The 17159-nt window shown below is 36.2% G+C and overlaps 1 protein-coding gene across 5 annotated transcripts in view; it reads left to right on the top strand.

The window, feature by feature from the left end:
• The window catches only part of CCDC191 (coiled-coil domain containing 191), an 88198-nt gene that overhangs the window by 16814 nt on the left and 54225 nt on the right, over positions 1–17159 (top strand). For all 5 annotated transcript variants that reach the window (XM_033211223.1, XM_033211224.1, XM_033211221.1 and 2 more), the window contains 4 exons: positions 579–757; positions 2221–2444; positions 5567–5720; positions 15917–16107. In XM_033211223.1, the coding sequence (XP_033067114.1) occupies positions 579–757; positions 2221–2444; positions 5567–5720; positions 15917–16107 (748 nt within the window). The remainder of the gene's footprint in view (positions 1–578; positions 758–2220; positions 2445–5566; positions 5721–15916; positions 16108–17159) is intronic.

Consider the following 17159-nt stretch of genomic DNA (forward strand, 5'->3'; position numbering starts at 1 on the left):
TTCTGGATAATGAAAACTACATAGTGGCAGCAGGTCTGTGCTTACTTGGAGCAGAGTGGAGGGCAAGGGGAGGAGTGAAAGGAAGAGATTACAAATCAGCATGAGGACCCTTTTGGGGCTGATGGATATATTCATTATCTTGACTGTGGTGATGGTTTTACTAGCATATGTCAAAATTTATCATAGACTTTAAATATTTGCAGTTTATTATATGTCAGTTATACCACAATAAAGCTTTTCTCTTTCTTTCTTTTTTTTTTTTTTTTAAAGCAGTAGAGCTCTCAAGATTGTTTAGATTGAAGTTCTCAAGGTTGTTTAGATGGTAATCTTTTAGATTGGCAGTGAAGGACTCTAGTGGCTTGGGCGAGGGCAATGCTTGGTAAGTGGAGCTTTTTTACTCTTAGTTGAAGGTAATTGCTGAGGGCTATACTCAACCAGTTGCCATTATCAGTTACTATTTATTGAACATTCGCAGCTTTGTATTTTTACTATACTAGTATTCTTTATGTAAATATGAATATAATACTAAAATTAATTTTTTTAAAAATTTCCCTTTTTTGTTGTTCTGTTTCCCCCAGATTTATGTGGCTATTTGGAGGAAGAAGAGGAAAGTACCACCGTTCAAAAATTTATAGACCATCTGCTCCATAAAAATGTGGTAGATTCTGCAATGATGGAAGATCTTGGAAGGAAGGAAAACCAAGACAAGAAGCAGCAGAAGGATCCTCGTCTTACCATGGAGATGAGACATAAGCAGGTGGGAGGGAAAAACAAAATTAAAATGGATAACAGGAAGCAGTCTTTGTGTAACACATTTAATAAGCTTAAATAAAGACATAGGCTTTATTATGAAAAAGGGTGCCATCTGTGGTTTGGTTAGGGAGCATAAAAATAAAATATAAGAACTTCAGAAGAAAAATAATTCTCATAAACTGAGGGTAGGAAACAATTTATTTAAGAAATAGCCAAAAAAAAGAATAATTGATTTTGACCAAGAGTATTGAGATAAACCTTATTAGTTTGAATGTGGTACTTCCTATTATAAACATGTAGATTGTGTGTGTTTGAGTTTGGTTTTCAAATTGCAACATTAATATTATTAATATTCTTGTGAATGTTACAGGATAATTCTTTTCCAGACAACTGAAATTCACTCATTTTGTGATTATAATTTAAAATGGAAGACAGAGCTGAATTGAATCAAGTTCAGCTGTTTTGAATTAGAAAAGCATGTGAGAACTTTCTTTTCTCCAAAGGGAATAGTAGGTTATTGCAAAAAAGACTGGTGTCTCAACACTTTGTAAAGGAGTGCCAGGGAATCCAGAACTAAAACCGAACCGGAATTAATATCTGTACATGTGTGTGCCATCTTTGTATAACTAAATTTCTGATTGCCGAATTTGAAAATAACTGCTTTAAATTATTCAATCAAGGTATATGTAATCAGCACTGGGGATGTTAGAGAAATGGGTAGAAGTATGATTCTAGTTTGGATTTATGACAAAAGGGAGGAGAGAAGGTTCAATAAGCTATATAGTCATTGTCTGTCTTACCAGAAATCTTATCACAACTAGAGAGTAAGATAAGGGTAAAGTTAGGTGAAGCAGGAAGGAAAGGACCTTTCCTTAATTCATAGCTACTCAAGCTCTCTAAAGGATTAATAGGTTTGAAAAAAATGAATGTGCTTTTTCATGTTTTTGATTTCCAAATATGATCCAGAATCACTGCTATATTTACATAATAATAATAGAAATGAATAAAGGGTTGTGGTATTCCTAAAGTCAATAAATCACTGTTCTATCATTCACAATGTGGCTTCCAAAAAAGTTCTGTTCTTTCTTAAATTATAATTAGAATGCAGATATGACCTAAGTATAATAAAAACAGTAATGTACACCTTGGACAGTCGTTACAAGTGAGAAATCATTACTAAATGAGAATCCAGAACTTGGGATCTGACTCATTAGATTCTCTGCTTTTCTGTGATGTGGATCATTCCCACATTATTTGAGTCATCTTCATCTGACTTCATCTAAAATTTTATATTGGTCTTTACCCAGTAAACAGATGAATTCCTCCTATCCTACCAGTAAATAGTGGAGTTCTGGGTCAGAATATTTCAAACTGGTTGTATTCTGAACTTCAAAATGTATTGTAAGGTTTTTCATATCCCTTTCTACTTGAAAGGCCACACTTCATCTTTATTATATTTGCTTTAAGGTAAAAGAAAATCGCTTAAGACGTGAGAAAGAACTAGAGTACCAGAGAATAGAAAAGACCCTGAAAAAATCGGCCTTCTTGGAGGCTCAGTGTCTGGTGCAAGAAGAGAAGAAAAGGAAGGCTTTGGAGGCCAGGAAAGAGGAAGAGGAGATTCAAAGGGAGATGGTGAAGCTGCGGAGGGAGATAATTGAGAGGAGACGCACTGTGAAAGAAGCATGGAAAATGTAAGCCAGTGTGATAAGCACTGTGGGGTTTCTCTGTTTAAGCAGTCATTTTAGAACTGCTCTGAAGTTTTTAAAGTGCACAAACATTGCAATAACAAAACACAAAAGAGAAATCACTCACTATTCCACCGTCTTAACAAATTAACTAATTTCATTTTTCCTTGTTTCCTCCTGATCTTGGTCCCTTTTCATACTTAATTATAACCATAAAGTACATTTAATTCGTAATTCTGCTTGTTGTAATTAACACATTGCCTGGAGTCCTGGGGTGTATATATTACTCCATTGAGTTCCTATACCATAATTTATGTAATGATCACCTCCCCATACTAGTAAACATTTCAGCTATTTTGGATTTTTCACCATTATAATATTGCAATGAGCATCTTTAAGCATACATTTTTTTCACTTTTTTGAATTATATCCTTAGAATAAATTCTTAGGAGTGTAATTTCGGAGTTAAATGACACAGGTCTTTTTCTGACTCTTGAAACATTGCCAAATTGCTTTCAAAATGGGTTGTACTTGTTTGCTGTATCATCAGCAGCAGGCCAGTGTATCACACTCTTCCCAGCACTGGGGAGTATCATCATTTTCAATATTTTTACACTTTTCATGGGCATTATATTGGTTAGTTTGCATTTCTTTGGTTAGATAATATTTTTGAGGTTGAACATGTTCAGTAATTGTGTCTTATCCTGTTGTGAACTGTTTGTCTTACTTTCTGATAATCATATGGAAAGTCACCACTGTCTTACTACCACTGATAAAGAAAAAGAATATCTGACATAAGAGGAAGATGAAAATAGTCCTCACAGGATGTAGTACTATTATCCATCCTCATGCAGAAAATGAGCTTCATAAGTGAAATAACTATTTATTCTGAGAAACAGCACCAATGCAGGAACTGCAAAAGCCTTGGAACATGACTGAAGTGTCTGACTACTCAAACTGAGAGGCCACAAAGACCTAGTAGATAATCCCTTCCACCCCCATCAGCCTACACAGCTTTCCCCTCTGTGTTCTTGATTGCTCTTATTCTACCCAACTTAAAACAGCTCAGCAGTGAACATGTGCTTTACTTCTTCAAGTGCCAGGCTGAGGCCTCCTCCAGATGCCATTCCTTTCGGAAAGCAATCACTGGTGTTTTAGTGAGTTCTTTCTAGGGCCAGCCTTGCTTTTCAGATTGCTCCTAAGCCCTGAAAAAACTAGGTTGACCTAAAATAAATTGTGAAAACAAGTAACATTTAATGGTAGTAGGATGCTGTGCTCACAGTGGGCACTCAACAAATGTTCACTGACCAGTCATTTCTTTTAAAAGTTAAGATCTTATCCATGGTTACAGTGAGATAGGTAATATGTTCTACTTCTAGGTGGATGAACTGATTTAAAACTTTCCAGAAAGCAATTTGGCAATAAACAAGAGCCATAAAATAGCATTATCCCTTGACCTAGGAATTATAGCCTTAGGAAAACTGCCCTAAGAAAATTATCAGAAATCCAGACAAAGATTTGTGTAGAAAGATAATTTAAACAACATTATTTATAGTAACAGACTTCCATAAATATTGGAGAAATTGCTAAGTCGTGGCTTGTACAATGAAACAGGACTGACTCTTTTTTCTGGGTAGAAATATGGATGACTTTTATGGGCATGGTGGCACACACCTGTAACCCCAGCTACTCAGGAAGCTGAGGCAGGAGAATCGCCTGAACCCAGGAGGCGGAGGTTGCAGTGAGCCAAGATCATGCCACTGCACTCCAGCCTGAGCGACAGAGTGAGTGAGACTCCATCTCAAAAAAAAAAAAAAAAGAAAGGGAGAAATATGGATGGCTTTTATACTTCTCCAGTTTTTCACAATGAGCAGATATTTCTTTTAAAACAGATATATATTCTAATGTTATTTTTAAAAATCAGATTCATGGTATTAGAACTGTATTTCTTTAACAATCACTATAACCTATCACCATGTAATATAACATTGTTATAGCATTCATAGTTTGGAAAAAGTCAATAAAACTTTTATTGTTGATAGGCCTTTTAAACCTATTTGTAAGCTATCTTAAATCTGCTTCATTGCCTACTTTTAAAATTATCTCTTTCAAGATGCTTATTAATTTCAAAGGGAAAAATAACTCTATATTGGAGAAGCCACCTTAACGAAGTGATGAAGGTTAACATCACCAATAATACAAAATAACACTGTGTACCCTCTGTATCATATATGAGAATGAATGAGAGAATATCTGTAGGGTATCCTGGCATCTTTCTCAATTTGAGTTTCCACAACTGTGAAGCAAAAGTTCAAGAAAGATCAGGTGACTAGCTGGTTTGTGGCCAGAGCTTATGAATTCTGATTCCTGACTAGGTGCTATGTTTACCACATCATTAATAGTGTATACTTTATACACGTACATATATCTGTGCAGTTAAATGCACTACAATAAGAAGGCCATAGCTATGAGCTTGTTTGAACTGGTGAGCGAAAGAGATATGGCCTGGATGAGGAAGAACAGATAGGTGGGTGAGAAAGAGGATGCTCAGAAAGATGAGCAACAAAGTTACTAAAATAATTCTGGTTACTTACCTAAAGGCCTTTTCCTATTTAAGTTTATTTTTTTCTCTTTTCTGCTATTTAAAAATTATTCTAGATTCCATTCCCTCCTTATTAAATAACACCTGATTCTTTTGTTATTCTTCTTTCTAGTAACCTTATAAGAGGTCTTTTAGTAAGAATCTCATTCCTTTCTTGAGAATCCTTTTTTTCCCGGTATATGGGAGAGAATTTATGTCTATATTAGAGACTATCCAGTAGTTGTTAACTCTCAAATTTTGATCGAAGTATGGCTCAGTGTTCAACTCAATAACAATACTATCGTATATATAAGATTTTCTACTTTTCAAAGTACTTTATAACAATTTTATTTCATTTAATCTGTATTTTATAAAGGAATAAAGTAAGACTCCAAAAAAATTACCCTACTGTGTAGTTTTAGAGCCAGATCTAAAAATATGTGTATTCCAAAGGAAAATTCAGTGTTTATTCTGCTACAGTAGGTTGTAATTGCTTATTGTTAAATCTATTGTAAATATACATGTATTTTTTCATTGTTATTAATAGAGAGAAGAAAAGGCAAGAAGAGAATTCTCAAAATAGTTCAGAAAAAGTCATGTTTCAAAGTACTCACATTCTTCTGGATGAGGAAAAAATGGCAAAAGAAAGAAAAAGGAAATTGAAAGAATTATTAATCCAAACTTTCAAAGAAAATCAACAGGTGGGAATTGCAATGTCTCTTTACTTAGCATTCTGTAGTATAAATGACAAAGAGCTCCATCAGAGATGGGATAAAGTAAAAACTAAGTCCAGTTGAACCTCATCACAAATACCAAAACTGCCCATGCCATTTGTTCTTTGTGCCCAGCTGACCTGGTATGCAGGGCAGAACACAGATCCCCTGTTCTGAGGCTGTTCTTTATATACTCTGGTGGGATCCTGGGAAATTACTGGGGTGAGGTGGGTAAATTATGGACTTCTTCCTAAATTACCTCTTCAGAATAGCATTTAACTAGTATTAACCTTAAACTAAGGTAGCTCTCTGGCAATTTTTGAAATCTTGGCTTCCACTTTGACAGTCATAAGGACCACTGTGTTCTGGATTATTCAGAAGATACAAGAACTGGTTACTTGCCTTTTAGTAGCTCTGATCCTAAGGCAATGATACGTTTATACCTGTGCTTTTCTTTTTAATGGTCTACATTTTATTTTACCTTTTCTCCCTTCTTTCACTTGGTCTTTTTGTAAAAATAACTTGCTGATTTTTAATATAAAAGTAAATATCCTCTTCAGGTTACTTAAGCAGTTTTATTCAATAAAGTGGGATTGATAAAAGTATGAAATTCGGGATTATAACATTTCAGGTAAAAGGACTTACCTGGCAGATTTGTAAATGAGAGGGTTAGATGAGAAAAGATAAATATGTATATTTTACATATCCTACAACACCCACCCCAGGGCTTTAGGCATTGCTGAAATTCAGAGGAAGTTAATTGAATAAATACGTGAATGAATGGATTTAGCGAGAGAAAAGAGAATGTTATGAAGATACTGAGGGAGCTTGATAAATGTAGGGATAGACTTACAAAGGTCCTGGAAATCACAGGAGTTTGAATATGATATGGATAACAAAGATATGAAGGAAAAAGTAGTAAAAGTGATTTTTTAAAAACAGTAGACATATTTGATGGTGGCATTTTGAGCTGATAAGAGGTTGTAATTACTCAGTTATTAACCAACAAAAATTTGGTCAGAGTTTTGGCTTCAGGAAAACAGAAGGAAAAGTAGTAGGAAGAAGTGTAAGACTTGGAGTTAACATTTTGAGAAAAGTTAGCAAAGACTTAGATTCTGCATTCTTCATGAGACAGATGGAATTAGTATTCCTCCTATGCAATAACAGTTTGTATTTCAAAGAGAAAATAAGAAGAGAAACGAGTATTCAGGGAGTCATCTTGAGAAAGCGTAAGGAAAAAGTACCATGATACATTTCCCAACAAATTAGAGACAAATAAGGTATGTTTTCTAAAAAATGTTTAAATTGCATTGAAGTCCACTGTACAATCATATATATTTTAGATGGAACTGCCAAATATGAATGTTAGACACATATGCAGAGTTTTACAAAATTAGTAGCCCGTCTAAAACAGATTACTTAGTTTTAAAATATTTGATATGGAAAAGCTGCAAAAATAGTGCAGAGTTTCTGAATAACCTTTATTGGGAGAACCACCCCCAGTATTTCAACGTAGATTCTTTTCTATTTCCCTAAGTGTCAGCCAGTCTGAGAAATAAAGAGAAAGAGTACAAAAGAGAGAAATTTTAAAGCTGGGTGTCTGAGGGAGACATCACATGTCGGCAGGTTCCGTGATACCCCTCAAGCCACAAAACCAGCAAGTTTTTGTTAGTGATTTTCAAAGGGGAGGGAGTGCACGAATAGGGTGTGGATCACAGAGATCACATGCTTCAAGGGTAACAAAATATCACAAGGAAAATGGGGGCAAAGCGAGATCACAGGACCAGGGTGAAATTGGAATTGTTAATGAAGTTTCAGGCACGCATTGTCATTAACATCTTATCAGGAGACAGTTTGAGAGCAGACAACCGGTCTGACTAAAATTTGCTAGGTGGGAATTTCCTCGTCCTAATAGGCCTGGGAGTACCGCAGGAGACCGGAGCTTATTTCATCCCTTATCTGCAACCATATAAGACAGAAATTACCAGAGCAGCCATTTTAGAGACCTCCCCCTAGGAACGCATTCTCTTTCTCGGGCTGTTCTTTGCTGAGAAAAATAATTCAACAATATTTCTCCTATTCACTTTTGTAAGAAGAGAAATATGGATCTGTTCTGCCTGGCTTTCAGGCAGGCAGACCTGATGGTTGTCTCCCTTGTTCCCTGAACATCGCTGTTATCCTGTTCTTTTTTCAAGGTGCCCAGATTTTGTATTGTTTAAACACACATGCTTTATGAACAATTTGTGTGGTTAACGCAGTCATCACAGGGTCATGAGGAGACATCCTCAGCTTACAAAGATGACGGGATTAGGAGATTAAAGTAAAGACAGGTATAGGAAATCACAAGAGTATTGATTGGGGAAGTGATAAATGTTCATGAAATCGTCATAATTTATGTTCAGAGACTGCAGTAAAGAGAGGTGTAAAAAATTATGAAAGTATTAATTTGGGGAACTAATAAATGTCCATGAAATCTTCACAATTTATGTTCCTCTACCATGGCTTCAGCCGGTCCCTCCGTTCAGGGTCCCTGACTTCCCGCAACAAACCTTCACCTGACTTTTCCCAATATTAACATTTTACATAAGCATAGTATAATTATCAGAACTAGGAAATTAGCATTGGTACGCTGCCATTACATGCCATTAACTAAACCATAGACCCTATGAGAATATCACCAGTTTTTCCACTAATGTTCTTTCTCTGTTCCAGGACTCAATCCATAATTTCACACTGCATTTATTTATTACATCTCCTTAGTCTCCTCCAATCTGTGACGTTTCTTTAGTCTTGTGTTTTATGATCTTACCATTTTTGAAGAGAACTGGTTAGATATTTTGTATAATTGTCTCTCTTTTTGGGTGTTTTTATGTTTTCTCCCCCTTGCTTAAGGTTGTGCATTTTTGGTAAGAATGCTATAAGATGTGATACTGTGCCCTTCTCTGTATATCCTAACAAGGAGGACATAAATACTGGTGTTAATTTCGATCACTTGGTTAAGGGTGTGTGCTGGGTTTCTCCATTGTAAAGTTGCTATTTTTCCTTCTCCTTGTCTTTCAGGAGATACTGTGAAGCTATGAAAATATTTTGTTTCTCTGTAAACTGTCACTCATTAAAGTTAATATCCATTGGTGGCTCTTGCCTGCAGCAATTATTAATGTTGTATTTGTCTAATGGTGATTTTGTGTTTCTGTCATTTCTTCTATACTTATTAATTGAAATTCTTCTAGAAGGAAGATGGTCCCTTCTCCTTCAGCTATGTGTATATGTATATGTGTGTATTTATGTATTCATTCATTTATGTAATTATTTATTTTATTCAGTATGAGCTCATTGATAATTATTTTATTCTATGGGTCATAATCTAATGTTGTTGTTGTTTACTTGGTTATTCAGATTGTTTCAATGTGTCTATTGGGAAACCTATAAGTTGGCTCCTTTGTTCTTTCAACATGCTTCCATCCTATTTTGGACACTTCCTTTTTTGTTGGTACCATAAGGTACTTTAGGCTTATCTTGTGTTTTACCTGCCCTCACCCTGCAATCAACCACTTCTACATGGAACTTTGATTCACCATGTTGGCCAGGCTGTTCTCAATCTCCTGACCTCATGATCCACCCACCTCAGCCTCCCAAAGCATTGAGATTACAGGCGTGAGCCACCACGCCCCACCTAATTCTGGATTTTATTTATTCCTCCCAGAGTATCTCTTAACATCTTTTTTGGGCCACATTATTTAATAGGAGACTGAGAGAAACAGTGCAGGCTCTCTTATCAAAACACAAGTTCAGCACTATTGATGCATCTTTTCTGCACATTTTCATCGCCAGGTCTCTTTGTCTTGTCAAAAACATTTGTTTTTTGTGTAGAAGCTTTCTACTTCCAGCCTATCCCATTTTCTCTTTGATCTTACAGTGAAATCTCTTGGGGGAGATTCAGCAATCTGTGTGTCACTGCTAATTAGCAGAAACAACAAAGGATTAACTGTGAAACTCTTATATTATTTGGAAAATGGCCTTCTTAATTCTCATCCTATTCTGAAATACATTTTGGTTTTCTTAATAAGATTAGAAACTCTATGATCTTTGCTGCTTGTGAAAATTGAAGAGAAAGATAAAATATGGGTGACACTAACCTACATCTTAATTATTTGGGGGAAGGTTTTAGTTTGTTTATTTGGTTGGATTTTTCTGTTAAAGAATAAAATAATAATGATCCAAAGAAATCATCATTATAGTTATGCTTGTGGCACAGCACCTTCCAAAAGTCCACCTCAAACTAAACCAAGGAAACGTAGGGATACTATATATGGAAAAGAAGCCTGGAGTTTTTCTCTGACAGAATGACGAAAACTGCAGTTAAATATCTCATTTATATACCATGATTCCTTTCCAAAGATCTTAGTTTTATCAGGACTGCCTACACACCACTGAGGCAAAACCGTTTCTGAGCTGACACATAGCAACCATCCTCTCAGCAGTGTTTTCTTATGTTAGGGGAGGGAAATAAAGGAAAAACCTCTTTAGAAATAAAACGACAGAAAAAGAGAAATGCCAGCACACACACGAAGATTATTGGGATTCATGTAACTCTCCCCACTAGGTTTATTGCCAAGGGCAATGTGTGGTATATGTCTTGGGAGGGGTTTAAAGCATTATTATATTTTACTTTATGTAGCCAACTCTGTAGAAATTTTCCATCTAAAATGTTATCAGTTTTGGTAAAGAAATTGTTTATTTTGTTATATTCTTTCTTTCCTCATCCTATAAGTAACCCAGATGTCCCATTCTCATGGAGGGGACAGTGAGGACCAATTTACCTAAACATTGTGCTAGTGTTTGACATTTCAAAGTTCCATGAAGCCTTTTTTATTACAGAGATTCCTGTTTTTAAATATATGATTTTTTTGTCTTTCAAAACAAGTACTGATTACATTTTGATTTTTAAAAATTGAAAAAAGAGACTTTGGCGTAAATGAAACCCATTCCCTAAAATTGTATAGAATAGACTATTTCCCCCCAAACACTAGACATTTCAGGTGAATATCATAAGGATCTTGAGAGCCATGTGGGTGAGGAATGAAAGGCACCACGTCATTGTCTTACTATCACAGTATCCTGGAGGTGAATCAAGCATTTGTCTGATATATTCTGAAGTAAGCTGTGTTCTTGGCATAGTTTGTGTGTGTCTGGTGGGGGCCAAGGATGAAGGGTGGGCAGATAACAGGGATTTTGGTAGAGATGGGGAAGAAGGTCTCTAAGGGACATGAAGAAAGACGGAAAAGAGAAGGTGATAGGGAGCCGTAGGTCTGCCTTTTCTACAGACTTGAGGTCACGAGAACTCATGTTCAGGGTATTGGGAAAGGAGCCCCATCCTAATGTGTGGTCAGGTGATAGGCTGCATTGTGGTCATTCTGCTGTAAAGAACCCAGAGAATTTTATTGGTTAAGCATTTACTATTTGGTGAAACTAAGGAATTGCTTCTTGAAATTCTATTTCTAGAGTGAAACAGCATAACTATTAGATAATTACAGCAATATTATCAATTGAAACTTTTTAGCAGAATTAAGAACTTATAAAATGGCCTTATGTAAGGGCATATTGACATATTTATGGAGAGCATGATACAATATGAGGTATCTGTGATTTATTTTTAAATACTTCAGAAAAAAAGTTGGTTGGGGGAGAGATGAATTAAGATTGGCAGAATGTTGATAATTTTTGAAGTTGGGTAAAGGTTTATTCTTTGGTTCTGCTTTTAGGACAGTGATAGGGTTTGGGGATTTTTTTTTGTTTGTTTTTTTAAGTTGAAATGAAGAAGGAGAAAAAAATTTCATATAGAAGTAAAATGAGCATCACATCTTCCAGGGTATAACAGAAGTAGTTTTTTTGTCTATAGCCAGGGGTATCATTTCACATGGCAGTGGTTGTCAAAGTTTAGGCTTCTAGGCTTTTCCATGGAACCCAGCAGCAAGTTCAGGTCTTAGCACTGTGTTCTGGGAACTGAGTATATTTTCTCTAATGCAATTAGTTATGAGCATATATAGTTGGGGTTGAGGATTACCATGATTTCCTGTCTTTTCTTTGGGGTAAAATTATGAAAATCAGGAATAGGATGGGTCACGGGGTATTGCTTTTCCATTGCAGAATTCAATACTGCACTTCCTACTGGAGATTTATTTTGCCATGACAAAGATCCCATTTTTTATTAAATTTTTTTCTCCTTTCTCATTTCAACTTAAAACTAACTCTCTAATCCCCAGGGACTTCATAGCATCTGTGGTGTCTTCTGCCCAGCCACAGTAGCCCGCAAAGGAAAAGGGAAGTTGGGGATTGCTCCCTTTTGTAGCAATAAAGTTTCTGTTCTTTTGGCCTGAGAACAGCAAGGAGTCACTTAGGGGCCTGGGTGTGGAATGTAGCTTTCTTCCTGACATTCCAGCCTTTGCCAACTCCCCTAAACCATTAGTTGCAACAAAGTTAGTTCTATTCAGCAAAAATAAATTGTAAACTTGTTGACATTTTATCCTCTTAACAATTCATTGTTTATTTTTCCATGAGGGAGAATTTTGATGCAATTATCACTGAACTTTCTGACAAAAGAGAAATAGCTGAGGAATTTTGATGAGTTACCCGCTTCATTAATCAGAACAAGCATTTCTAGTGACAGGGTTAGAATTACAATGAAGATTAGATAGCAAATTGCTGTTCCACCTAACGTCAATCATTCCTAGTGACAGTAGTGTGATTACACTTCAGGGAAGAGCTTTTCTGGCTAACAAAACGAGGGCAACTCCAGTGCAGGTAATAAATTTAGCAGAGCGAGCTGTCATTTCTTCTCTTCAGTGGAATCCTTAACAACCAAATGATGTATTGTGGAAGATTTTGTGTGGAGGATACCATTTCACTTTAAAACTTTCTAAATTTCATGAGGTAGTATTTTATTTTAGAAATTATTATAGATAGGTACTTAGGAACAGTTCTTCCTCCAGTGACTTTCTGTAGTTTATTTACCTATATCAAGCCTTAATTATTACCACAACTATGATAAAGAGATGATGGAAGTTAGGAAAAGAGTGCCTGACTATATTTGAAAATCTATCAGAACTAAAAACGGTACAAAAATAAATGAACTAGGAAATAAATGGAGGGAAATCAGACTAGTTGCCTAGCTAGATAAAACTTAAGTTCGCCTGGCTTAAACAGAACGTATTCCTCTTCCAACCCAGTTGTGGTTTTAAATCATACGTCTTGTTTTAAAAAGCAAAGGGATAGAGCGCTATGGTAGTTCCAAAGTATAGAAAACTAACGAGGAGAAGCAGGTCTGGGAGCATCAGGAAGTAAGCTGGGGGTAGGGAGGAATAGAAAGAATAAATAGTTCAGGACTGTGGAAGTGTGCCACCCTTCTACATAAAAACAGAACTAGCATCTTCTTCCAGAGAAGATGGAACTGAGTATATTCCTTTCCCAAATATTTTCTTCAAACACATTTATGGGACTCCTGTATACCTGGATAATGTTTGCTATGAATCAAGAATAACTAAGCATCTATTCTTGATTCATACTTTATTTTTTTAATTTAAATTTTAATGGGATTGCTTTTTTTGAGCAGGCAGGGAAAAAACCAATAGCAAGTCAATTTCAAGAAAGTAGTTGCTATACAGGTCTGTCACTTTGCTCTTGTTAGCTTCTCTGTGGTGAACCTGAATTATAGACCTTTAAAACTGATCATTTTGGTCTCAAAGTCTCAACATAAGTATTTTTAAATAAACATATTGACTATAGAATTTATAAACTCAAAATTTCCCCTCCTACATTCAGATATGTCCCTAACCAATGCTTTTCTACCATGGTAAGTTATGTATAGAGTTTTCTTTCACTATAAAAGCGCAAAAAATGTGCCCTTCTTTTTCAGGAGAGATGTTTTTGCCTAATAGATTAGAGTCATCAGGATGCTGGAATGTTTCAGTTTCAGCCTTAGGTGTACCACTAACTCTTTACTTGTGATTTTAGTCATTAAACCTTTCTCTACTTGAAGTTTTAGCTTGGTGAAGTAAATCATAATAATATTTACAATCTTTATTTTATAATGATGGTTTGCAAATTAATAAATATAGTACATGTAAGATGCTTTGAACTTTACAAAGAAAAGGAATGTCAAAATCAAAGGACACTATTAATAGTGTTATTATTATCAAGATGGATTATGTTTGTACTATTTTTCATCATTTGAAATAATCCTGAAGTTAAAATTAGAGATAGCTACACATAGAATATTTTACCAAGTCATTCAAGAGGACTTCTTAAAGGGACCTGGTAAACAGACACAGAACATTTTCTTTAGACCGTGGCACACAAGTTAACACCATTTTTTTTCATGCTGTATTTTGTGGAACAGGTAAACAAATGATGCAAAAGGCATACCCCTCAACCTGGCAGCTATATCTTTTCTTCCTGTTACAACTGAAAGAGTGTCCAGTATTCAGCAAATATCCTTTGCTTCCTCTCTCCCTTCTCCTCTTTCATCCCCTCCAAGAGATCTGAGGTGTGCCACAGATCTAGAACATGTGCCTCATTTGACATAGGGAAAGGGCTTTTTAAAGTTTGCCATGGTTTCTCCTAATGAGAAATTATAATGAAGAATATTGTTTAGTTTGTTAAAACAAGAATATAAACTAATACCCTGTTTGGAAAACATTTCTGGCCAAATGGACAATTTCTAAGAATTCTAATAGATGCTTTCTTATGTTATTGGTCTTTTCATTGATATATCCTCTTTCCCTATAATCTCTCAAAAGTAGAGGTCATGTCAAACAATTTTGTGCAGAGTCCCCAAATTGAAACACAGTGATGGTTGCTTAGTAAATGCTGAAATGAAGAAAGTTAAGTATTTTTATAGAGAAAGAAGCAGTAAATATTTGCCTGATAAATCTGGCACATCCTTGAAACTGGTCATCAGGCATCCTCCGTATTTCCCACGAAGTCACTTTCTATGAGGTTAGTTTTTGTTTTAATGCTCCCCACACTCAATGCCACGGTCAGATTTACCATTCCCATTTATGAGACCTATTCCCTTCTCTCAGGAGGCTCGCAGTCTAGGGGAAAAAGGTAAACTGGTAATTATGATATAGTATGTTGGCAGTTTTGGCTGAAGAAAGCATAGATTGCTTTAGGAAGACAGTGGATGGGCAGTTACATTTAGGTGGAGGGATTCGTAATAGGAGGGCTTCCTGAGAGAGGTGACTACCGAAGTAGTTAGGCAGAAAGAAGGCAGAAAAGAGGGACAGATAAATTAGTATTAGGTTGGTGCAAAAGTTATTGCAGTTTTTGGCTATGAAAAGCAATGATAAAAACCGCAACTACTTTTGCACCAACCCAATGTGAACATAGATAGGAAACTATGAAATGGCATGGTTGGTGTCAAGGCCAAAAGCTGAAAGTAATTTGATCTAGAAGGAATGTAAAGTTTGCTGAAAAGAGAGAAGATACAGGCAAGGACTAGGTCTCAGTGATTTCCTTAGACTAGGATCATGAGTAAAGTACTGCTTTGGGACATCCTTAGGGTCAGTAGACCTTGTCTAATTTGCTGTCAAATGCATGTAGTGGAAGATTATAGGCAGCCTGAACATCTAGTCTCTCTAGACTCACCAGAGCCCCAAAGTGGTCAGTGGTAGTAGCCCAGCTGATTTTGTTGTTTTTAGCTGTCTTATTCTCAGGGACCAGAGACTCCATCCCATCTTCATGGAATCTCTCACGTTCACTTGTGTAGGGCACTAGTGGTGTTATAAACGGTAATGAATTAAATGGTTGGTATTTTGAGCTCCAAGACACCTTGGCAGGGGGAGTCATGTTGGAGACAGGTTTTCAAGCTTCTCAAACAAGCCCCTTGGTTCGTGTCAGAGATGTGACTTATTCCAGCTCCCCATGGGACTGGTGGCTTACAATGAGAATGAAGTATTTTAGTTTCAGTTGTGAGGCTGAGAATGCCTCATTTGCATGATTGAATATTCCTTGTCATTATTAGCATAAAAGAATTGTGTTTTGTCTCTTCCCTTCCATTAAGACAACAGTTCCTATATTTGTTTTTAATAAGTGTGAGGGGAAAATCTGAGGAGAGGGCTGTCAGTGTTAGATATTAGAAACACTAGTGCTAATGGATGGTGATTTTCCTAATGTTTCCACTGCAGTGTCAAAAACGGTATTTCTCTGCCTGGCACAAGCTGATTCTTGATCATAGGATTAAGCTGGGGAAAGCTGGGACCCTGTCTGACTGGAAGATTCAGCTGAAGGTCCTGCGGGCCTGGAGAGACTACACAAGATCCCAGAAGTTGGAGCGGGAGACTCAAGCCTTGGAAAATGATCTTAGGGAAGAAAACAGGTATCATTATTTGTATTGTGAAAATCCTTCTAGTATGTTTGTCTAGGATATTTTCCTCCTGAAGAATCCACAAATAAACTTTACACATGCTGACTAGAGTAATCTTATCCACTTATAAAATACAGAAATCACAGTTTTTCTCTGTTACATCTCAAACTAGAACATTTTAACTGAAAATTATAAGTAAACAAAATTATTTAAATATGCTAGCCAGGAGCAGTGGAGTGTGGCTGTAATCCCAGCTACTCAGAAGTCTAAGGCAGGAGGATCACTTGAGCCTAGGAGTTCAAGACCAGCCTGGGGAACATAGTGAGACCCTGTCTCCAATAAACTAAACTAAACTAAAATATACATTGTACATGATCTTCTTTCTTTAAGGGAAACAAGTATTAGGATTTTCCCTTGGTTCTGGTGTAGTAGCATTGTACCCTGGACCATCTTAGAATTCAAAAGAGGGTGTTTGGCTTATATGCCAATAATTCTCATTCATAGAAATCACTGTGTACACATAAAATGTTAATTAAGGACACAGAGAGCATCCATCTGGGAGGGCCAACCTGCCAAGAATTATTCCTCCCGCTCTACCATCTTTTGTTCCACACCTTATTTAGAGGTTTTTTTTTGACACCTTTATAACAGCTCCTTCTTATGCTTGTGAATGACACAGAATTCTGTCTTCAAATGAGGCTTTCTTTATTCCATCATCTTAAAATCAAATACTTTTCTTATTATTATTTACAAGTTCAAGTTTGCATTCTTGAATCAAAATCACAGATGTAAAAGGAACCATTTGGTTTTTTGTTTGTTTGTTTTTCTTTATTTCTTCTTAAAAAAAGTGATAAATGATGTGCAGAATGTGCAGGTTTGTTACATAGGTATACGTGTACCATGGTGGTTTGCTGTACCTATTGACCCATCCTCTAAGTTTCCTTCCCTCATCCTCCACCCCTCAACAGGCCCTAGTGTGTGCTGTTCCCCTCTCTGTGTCCATGTGAAGGAACCATTTGTTTACTTAGGAGTTGGGGAGAAATCCATGTTTTTATATGTAATCA

This window comes from Trachypithecus francoisi, unplaced genomic scaffold (assembly GCF_009764315.1).
Source record: "Trachypithecus francoisi isolate TF-2019V2 unplaced genomic scaffold, Tfra_2.0 Lachesis_group0, whole genome shotgun sequence".
NCBI lineage: Eukaryota > Metazoa > Chordata > Mammalia > Primates > Cercopithecidae > Trachypithecus > Trachypithecus francoisi.